At 28.5% G+C, this 10301-nt stretch overlaps 1 protein-coding gene across 1 annotated transcript; it reads right to left on the bottom strand.

The window, feature by feature from the left end:
- Positions 1 to 2337: 2337 nt before the first annotated feature.
- LOC130946052 (uncharacterized) lies at positions 2338 to 3936 on the bottom strand. The gene has a single exon (XM_057874731.1). The coding sequence runs from the start codon at positions 3934 to 3936 to the stop codon at positions 2338 to 2340; it is 1599 nt and encodes a 532-aa protein (XP_057730714.1).
- Between the last annotated feature and the right edge of the window lie 6365 nt (positions 3937 to 10301).

Here is a 10301-nt window from a genome sequence, read left to right on the forward strand (position 1 = left end):
GTTTTATTTTGGCGCCGCAAATGTGAGTAGTGACTTAGAAAAGGGTAAAGTCTCGTTTTTTTTTTTTTAAATTTAGGGTAAGTTTTATTTGTGTTTTTAATATTTAAATTGTTTTATTTATATTTTTAATGTTTATAAAAATGATTTAATATTATTCTGTTATCAATTATACTAATAAATTAGATTATATTTTTTGATTATTCTCACTTGAATATATTCATTCTCAATTAAGTCTTAATTTGGATGTATTCGATTTTAATATTATACTTACTATTTGTCTTTAGGTTCAATTATATCTTTAGAAAAATAAATTATATAAATATTGTAAGAATTAATTTCAATTTTTTATAAACTATTTTTAGAGTAGATAATTGATTTTATCTCAAATATTTATATTCTAATTTCAAAAAAAAATTAAAATTCAAACTAAAGCGCTCATTGACAGTAGGATAATATTAAATCACTTTTATAAACATAAAAAATATAAATAAAACGATTTAAATATTAAAAACATAAATAAAATTTATTCTAAATGTTTGAGAACAAAAAGTCAAAAACAAAGTTGAAAGCTACTTTTGTCTCGAAACATTTCTATGGCTTCAATCAAACGCAGTCAAGATTATGCACAGAAAGTCAATGCCTTGTGAATTGATAAAAAATAAAGCGACTATTTTTTACATGATTATATAAATAATATATATATATATATATATATATATATATATGTTTTGTAAAAACAATTTTATATTTTGCGCATATACATTAAAAATTTGAGACAGGGGCACCTAAATTGTATCCGTTACAATTATGTATTGTAACTAACATGATCATTATGAGTCATACCTAAATTAATAATAATATATACTATAAGACTTCTCTTTTGTGCGTTCATACTTCCCGAGATGCCAACTCTTTAACATACCTAACCTAATTATCTTAATTATCTATGACCATACAATAATAACCAGGGTTGGGTGGAACTTTTGTGGTATAATTTAACCTTAATCAAACAGTCTTGGGTTAATTAATACACCTGCCAAACTATGAGAGGTCTTCACCATTTTATGCCTGCGATTTTGTCCCCCAAGCCAATTCATTATAATTTTCTCCTGCTACACTTTCTAGGTTAGGAAATTTATAGTATGATCCTTATAATATGGTCCTTATCTTTAATATCTTAGTACTTAAAATTTAAGTTAAACGCATGAATTCTTAACATTTATTTAAGTTCAAATCAATTATATATATATATATATATATATATATATTCAACATTAAAAATAAAAACTCATAAATTTCAATAATTATTATCTTAATCTTCGTTGTTTGTTACTCTTTCGAGTAATTATTTGACCGATTAAATATTGACGTGTCATATTTATATTATATTAATATTTTAACTTATTTAAGTATTTTACGTTATTATAAATTAACAATGCGCAATCATATATATCATGCATATTCTCTAACCCAAGTACTTATTGAGATTCGTGGTTACATGCAGGATGAAATCTTTTTATTATAGTTGTTAGAATTAAATAGGTTATTGACAGGGGCGGAGCTAGGCTAACTATTTAGGGGGGGCGGTGTTATAATTTATATTACTATTTCTATTGATAAAATTAAAAAAAATATATATATATATATAATCTCAATCAAAATAAGACAATAATATATAAAAATTACTACTTACAGTTTTTGTATCATGAAAAGGCTATTCGACGTTTTTTTCTATTTTCAAAATCATCTATAATTGAATTTGTGTCAAAAATAGCTGCTAATTCTTTTTCTATATAAATGACCAAATTGTCTGCAAGAAATTCATCAGCCATCTTACTTCGGAGTCTTGTCTTAACAATTTTCATTGCTGAAAAAGCTCTTTCTGTTGTTGCTGTAGACACTGGTAGAGTCAAAACAAGACGTATTAATCTATCAACCATGTGATAAGTTCTTGATTTTCCCGTTTCTTACAACTTGTTGCACAATTCAGAAAGTGTACCAATGCCTTTCAAATGATTTGGTATATCATGCTGATAATGTTGCAACTGAGATTTCAAAATATTTAGCTCATTAGAAGGAAAGTCAAGGGGATAAAACTTCTCTGCTAACTTGCTGATTTCTTCAATATTGAATGATTTGAAATTGTCCTTAGGATCCAAAGCACAACTCAAAGTCAAAAGCTCTATTGTTTGCTCATTAAATCTACTATTCAACTCTTGTATTTGAGAGTCAATTGTTGCCAAGAATACATCTATTCGATAATGATGCTCAACTGTCACACTTGGTTGACGAGATCGACCTCTTCCAAAAACATATTGTGCACTCATATTAGGGACTTCAATGTTTTTTACAAAAATCTTTAACATTTGCAAAAAAATTGCACCATCCACCATCTCTTAATTGTTGAAGAAGTAACTTTGATGTAGAAACAATATGCATTGCATTAAGAATATCTTGAGATTGTTGTTGCAGTGCTTGGCAAAGGACATTAGTGATTCCCATAATCTCTTTCATCAAGTGTAAAGTGAAAACAAATTCAAATGACAATAATATTTTACTAACACCATAAGCCTCACCTCTTTGTGCATAAGTTGTCCCGTCTTCAATGATATTATTGAGAACAATATTGGTAGCAGTAAACATTTTTACCAAACTGCAAATAGAATTAAAGTGAGAGCTCCATCGAGTATCCCCAACTCTTTGTAAAGTGCTTATTTGATTCGCACCTTTGCCTGTTTCTAATTCATTTTGAGCAACCAAGTTTGCATTTTCAATTGCTTGAGCTTCTTGTAATTGATCATGTCTTTTTGAAGAAGCACTAACAATAGTGACAATAGAGTTTAATTGAGTAAAAAATTCATAAATTTGAAGTACCTCTCTTGAAGCTGTCACCAATGCTAATTGTAACCTATGAGCAAAACAATGCACATAGTATGCTTGTGGAGAATCTTTAAGAAACAAAGCTTGCAAACCATTCCACTCACCCCGCATGTTGCTAGCACCATCATACCCTTGACCCCTAATATTTTCAACTTGGAGATTATAATGAGAAATGATAGAAATCAATTCTTTCTTTAAAGTTGTTGCACAAGTATCAGTGACATGCACAAGATCAAAAAATCTCTCTTTAACAAAACCATCTAGAGTAACAAATCTCAAAACAATGGCCATTTGCTCCTTTTTAGATTCATCTCTAGCTTCATCAACAATAATACAAAATTTGGCATCTCCAATCTCTTCTCTAATTGAATTTCTCACCTTAGTAGCAAGAATATGTAGAATTTCTTTTTGGACATCATTTGAAGTATACTTAGCATTTTTTGGAGCATTTTCCAAAATATTCTGTTTCACTCTTTCATTGTAAGATCCCAAAAATTTTAACATTTCCAAAAAGTTACCTCTGTTGCTTGAACTTTGGCTTTCATCATGTCCTCTGTATGCACAACCTTGAAATGTCAACCATCTAATGCAATATATAGATGCTCCTAGTCGAATTCGATTCTTTTCAATCTCTTCTGATGTTTGCTTATGAAGAAGTCTGTCAATATGTTGTGATTGTTTCATCAAATCATCACATGATTTCAGTGCCTTATGATGGAATGAGTTAGGACCTTTGCCAATGTGATTCAAAAGAGCACATTCTTTTCTACTATTTACTTTCTTCCAATTCCTGAAACCATTCTCAATAAAAGCATTTGAACCCGTATTGATTGAAGGTTCCTTAGCAAAAAGAAAGCACGGAAAACAATATATAGCATCATCTTCTATAGAATATTCTAACCAAGATGGGAACAATTTAAACCATGAAGCTTGAAAGCGACGATGACTTTTATCACCAGAAAATGGATAATTATCAAGAATTGGCTGATTTGGCCCAACTTTAATATAAGCCCGACGGATTTCATCTCTTTTATTTGGAGGAAACTTCCAAATCATTGGTCGCATTCCAGGATCTCTTTCCAAACGAAAAACATCCAGTTGATTTGGAAGAAGTCGTGGACGCTTTGAGCTATTCAATGAAGAACTTGAAGTAATGAAATTTGATGACCCTCAAGTATTGGAGTAGTAATAGTAGAAGCATCTTCATTCTCTTGATCTTTTCTTTAAAAAATGTATCAATGGTTTTGAACTTACTCATAATTCAAATGGCCAAATAAGTTCCTATAATTTAAAATATATTTAGCAAAAAGTATAAATTACAGTCTAAATCTTTATAAAATATAAAAATTATATTTCAATTTAAAATAAAATATTAAAATTCAGAACAATAATACTAACATCTTAGTATAAATAATATAAAATTGTAATTAAATAGTTAAATAATAAAAAAAACTAAATATACAAACTAACATATAATAACATAAACTTAATTAACAAATAATAATAAATTAACTAATTAAGTAAATAACTAAATATATAAAAAAGAATAAAAATAGAACCTTTTTTGAGAAAGAGGAGTGAAAAATCACTTGTTAAACTACTCTTTTTTTTTAATCTGCAAAAAATAAAAAAAAAAGAGTTAAAAAAGTAAAATTGTAAAAGATAAGAAGATTAAAGAGATAAAGAAGAAGAAGAATAGAAAAAATTGTTACCTAAATTTTTTGAAAGCCAAGGTGGGAAGAGAGAGAGGGGAAGAGACCGGTTGTATGTTGAAAAATAGAAAAAGGGGATTGGGAAACTGATTAGTGATTATACGTTGGGAAATAAAAAAGAGATAAGGATTGGAAAATAGAAAAGGGATAGGGAATGGGCAGATGGGCTATTGGGCTGGGTTTTGTAGAAATTAAAAGTGAGAGGGGGAGGGAGATTGGAAAAGATAAAACAAAAAGAGAGGGGGGCTGAGAAATAAAAAAAGGGGAATCAGACTTTTTTTTTTTTTGAATAAAAGCTAAAATTTTGGGGGGGCATTGCCCCCCTTTGTTTATACCTACCTGCGCCCCGTTATTGAATTCATCAGGGTATTGCATCATTGAGTCATTGATTTAATTGATAAATTATTGATTAAATTAATTGATTTGGCTTTACGTAAATAAAAAATAAAAATTATTAAAAATTTATCAGAATTTATTATTTGTAATCATCACGTAATTATTAATATTTAAAAAAATAAGATAAAATATATTATTGAATTATTAAATTTAAAAAAATAAAATAAAAAAATTAAATTAATAATTAAGTGATGACAAAAAATAATAAATTTTTATGGCTTCTTAGTATTTCTCATAAAAATATAAAATAGTTAAAAATTTATAATTAAAATTTAAAATATATATTTTCACTAATATTTTAATAATAATTAAATCTCAATTTTTAAAATAAATAATACAAAAATAAACATAGAATTAATTCGTACTACTACAATAATATGATAATATCTTAAATTTGATACAATAAGAGTAATAATTCATAAATTAATCCAAGAAGTAATTTCAAAATCTAGGTATCCGTATCTTTCTTCACAAGTGTAGAGCTACATCCAAATTGTCTTCATTTTGATTTATATTTTCACAAAATTATTATAAACTCCATCATCATCTTGATCATCTTTCAAATTCAGTTGATCTAGCATCTGAATATTTTTTCACAAATCAATATTAATAATTTTGTAAAGCATATCAAAATCATAATTTGATCAAACTTCATAATATGATAGACACTATAAGAAAAATACTGAATACCGTCGAATTTTTCATCGAAAAACGAACAAAATCTGACGGTAATTAAGTTACTGTTAAAAGAAATCGGACTGTATAAATTTCACTGGTAAATATTTATTGTCGAAGATTTTCGTTCGACGGTAATTATCGTCGGATTCTGCAATAGATTACCTGATCGAAAAACTATTTGATTACCGGCGAATTTTTTCGACAGTAACATTGGCGACACAATATGTTGTTTTTCGCACTATTATAGTCGGATTATTCTCTCAGTAATTTTGATGATAATGTCAATTTTAAAAAAATTGTAAATAAAAGGTCAATTTTAATTCTTTATTTAAAATTATTTTTCAGACAATTAATGATCAATTTATAAATCATAGGAACTTATTATCTAAAATAAATAATAAAATGTTCAAATAAATTAAAAGTCAAGTAAATCAAATAAATACAATGAAACAATTAAACAAAACACTAATCATTAAAGATTCAGGTAGTCCTCCTCGTCGTTGTCGTTCCTGGTGACTTCTTAAGGCGGCGCAGAAGGCAGTGATGTCTGTGTGCCACCAACAGAACCGCTGTCATCAACAGCAGTGCTACCACTAGCAGAGATGATGCTAGCGACGTGCATCTAAGCCTGGTACACTTCTATCTGAGCCTCCATCCGTTGAAGCCACTCCAACTGCTCCCTCAACTCTAGTTTGAGGTCATCTGTATCTGTCACACATGTAAGGATCTCCTGATACCTCTCCCAATAATTGTTCAGCTCCTGAGCCTGTTGGTGAAGGCTGCGGGTGAGCTCTTGCACCTACAGCCTCAAATCCATGCCTTCCTTGAGCTAGAAGGCTCGACTGGTGTCAGAGGCGGACGACGGCCTCAACGTGGAGGTGCGGAGGCTGCTGGCGAAGAACGACCCCAGCCCATATACGCAGTTCTTGTACGACGCTGAGGTGGTCTCGTGCCAAACTACATCAAAATCGATGGCTGAAGCAGTAGATCCATCGGTGGCGTCCTTCCCACTTTGTTGAGATTGCTGAGTCGCGGCCTCTAGTCTCTGCGTGTAGGACTCCTGTATAACACATGTTATTGTGATTAGTAACAGCTATAAAGTTAATCTCTAATTTTATATCAGAAGATCAAATGTATGTTTAATAATCCCGAGACCGATGATAAGCAAATCTCGCTTTATTCTCCGTCAACATGTGGGTGTACCTGAACGTCTCCGCCAATGTCGTATCGCTATCCAACGACTTCGACTACACATGTTGCATTGAAACGATATAATTAGGATTCGTAGTAATAATATGTAAAAGAATATAACTAAGTTAATAACAAAATTAAAGACACTACATACCAGCCTAGTCTTAGTCTTCATGAAGGTCATTGAGCCGCCGATATACTTGGATGACCTGACCGATGTCCTGTTAGCTCTGTTGGTGAGACACCGATACCTGAACCCCTCATCGGTCTTGTTATTTGATATTGAGTAGTCCCTTTCTTGTTGTATCAAGAAATTGGTTAGATAGTAGAGTAATTATCTTTGTATTCAATTTCAACCTATCTTTTTTGTTTCTATTACAATTACAATTTATCTTTTCTATTCAATTTCAATTATTGTCTTGTTTATCTTTTTTATTTTCTTATCATTTGGTATCAGAACTTAAATATTAGATTAATCCTTACTAATCTATGTCTATTCTTTTTGTATCAAAAAATAAAAAATAAAAAAGAATCCAATATCTCTCACATCCTTCTTTATGTTATTGTCCTTCTTATTTGTATTTCATTATTTATCTTGTCGTTATTGTTGATTTTATATTTAGAAAAAAATAAAAAAAATACAAAAAAAAACACAAAAAAAGTTATCTTTCTTGTATTTGTCCTTTTCATACACTATTTTTTCAACTACAAGATTTGAGGATGAATCTTTTTGAAAAAGAGGAGAATGATACGTGCTTCAAATGTTCGTGATATGAAGAGTTTAAATATTATTCAGAATTATTAGTTTATATTTTTAGAATATTCAATTGAATTTGATGTATTTTAATTTTGTTTATTTAGTTATTAAATTGGACTTTGTATCTGTGGGCTTAGTATTGAGTTATTGGAGGTACCAAAACATTTTTTTTTAATTTCGTGGTGAAACTATAGTGTGGACAAATGAGGTTAAGTGAGTTCATCTCTTGTTGCATGGGGAATTGGGTAAAAGGTTGACGAGTTCATTCTATTCAATTCCCAAACTGTGATGTGGACAAGTTAGGTTGAAGAGTCTCTTTCTTGTTACATTAAGAAATTAGATAAAAAGTAGAGTGGTTATCTTTGTATTCAATTTCAACTTATCTTTTTTGTTTCTATTTCAATTACAAATTATCTTTTCTATTTAGTTTCAATTCTTGTCTTGTTTATCCTTTTTTTTTTCTTATCCGAGAGAGAGAGAGAGAGAGAGAGGGAGGGAGAGTAAAATTTGAATGAGGGGGAAGAGGGTTCGCGCTTTGAATTTACCGTCCAAGTTACCGTTGAAAAAATTCGACGGTAAACCATTGTGCGTCACCAAAACACAGCGTTTCATTAAGTAGGTTGACCGTCGAATTTTTCGATGGTAATCCCGACCGTAAAGGACGCGCCAATTTATTATACAAAGCAATGAAGTTAATGACAAATTGAGTTGGAGTAAATCGAAGTGTTCCCCGTCCAACTGTAAATTTTCGCATCAAATACAACGGATGACAACGATTATATATGTACTTCGTAACCATTGAAGTTTGTGACACAGTTTCACTTACTTTCTCAAACTTTTTAATATCTTGAAGCATCAAATTAATACAATAAATAACACAAAGAGACCAATATAGTTTAGGAAACTCAGATTCCAATAACATTTCAATAACAATATAATTTGTAGTATTTTTCATTACTATATACATAACATTCTCAAGCAACAAATAATACATCCTTAAACAATTTAAACAAAGTATTGACAATTTTCGAGACATAAAAAATATTTAACACTTAAATTTATATCTATATAAATAAAAAATACACCAACTTTTTACCTTATTTAAAAATACCACCTTTTACCCCATATTAAAAATACAAAGCGTCATCTACATTCTTCAAGGTTCAAATGATATATCCGACAAAAGATCATCCATGATAGCTCAAACAGCACAACACTCTACATAAGCTATAGCAACTTCAACACTCGCCATCTGTTCTCTTGTATATATATATAATTTAAAAATTCTTCAAAATAAAAAATTCATAAAATAATAAAATAAAATTTAATTAGTATTAAATTTATAATTTTTATAAAATATATATTTAATATTTTAATTTAAAAATTTTTAATTTATAAAAATTTTATATACACATACAAAATTAATTATTAAAAATCAATTAAAATATAAATATATATTTTAATTGATTTTTAATATATATTGTTATATTTTAATAAAAAAAATATAGAGAGTCAATAGAATATTTATACAATATGTACAATAGAGGTTTAAAGAGTATTAGAGATATAACCATTAGTGTTACTTTCTCTTATCAGTATAAGTTTTTGGGATGAGTGCTATCATGACATGGTATGAGAACTCTAGATCCGAAAAATCAAGAGTTCGATTCCATTGTATATATTGTACAAATATTCCATTAGCTCCCTAACAATACTCATTTTAATATTATTATTTTATAGAGTAAAGTATCGTTTTTGTCCCCAACGTTTGAGGTAAGTCCCAAAATTGTCCCTAACATTTCAATCGTCCTATTTAAGTCCTAACGTTTCAAAAACGTTAAAATACATAGAAATAAATTTTAATTTTATCCTTTAATAATATCAATTTTTTACTATACACAATATTCAATTATTTTTTAATAACATCTAAATAAAATACACTTAATTATATTACTTTCATTTTAAATAAATTAATTTTATTTATAATTTTACTCTTAAAAATTTTTAGTTATCATGAAATATTTGTAGAATGATTAGTATATAAATTTGCAAAAAAAAATAATATATATATATATAATAAAATATAAATTATATATTTTGTCTCTAATGTATCAAAATTCTTTAAACTTATAAAAAAATAATTTTATTTAAAATAAAAATAATGTGATTAAATATAATTTACTTAGATGTAATTAAAAAATAATTGAATACTATGTACAGTAAAAAATTAATATTATTAAAAGATAAAATTGAATTAAAAATTATTTTTATGTATAATTTTTGTCTCTAACGTTTTCGTCCTATTTAAATCTCTAGTATTTTAAAATTGTTTCAATTTTGTCCCGTCGTCAATTCTGTTAATGGATCTCTAACGACAGAATAATATTCAATCAATTTTAAAATGTTAAAGATTTAAATAAGATGATTGAAATGTTAAGAATAACTTTGGAACTTATTTTAAATATTGGAATAAAAATAATACTTTAGAATAATTTATTTTTTGTGTACCCACTGTATAATTATTTAGATATACCACGAATTCATGATCGGCACGCGCCTCGTGGCTTCTGCACGTGTCTCCCTCTGTCTAAGACCTGAGAGGCTGAGACGACGTTTCACTCCTTTTGCGGGTTAAACGACAAAAAGAGCCAACAAAAATACAAAATTCCGCAAAACGACAATACGCC

This window comes from Arachis stenosperma, chromosome 8, assembly GCF_014773155.1.
Source record: "Arachis stenosperma cultivar V10309 chromosome 8, arast.V10309.gnm1.PFL2, whole genome shotgun sequence".
NCBI lineage: Eukaryota > Viridiplantae > Streptophyta > Magnoliopsida > Fabales > Fabaceae > Arachis > Arachis stenosperma.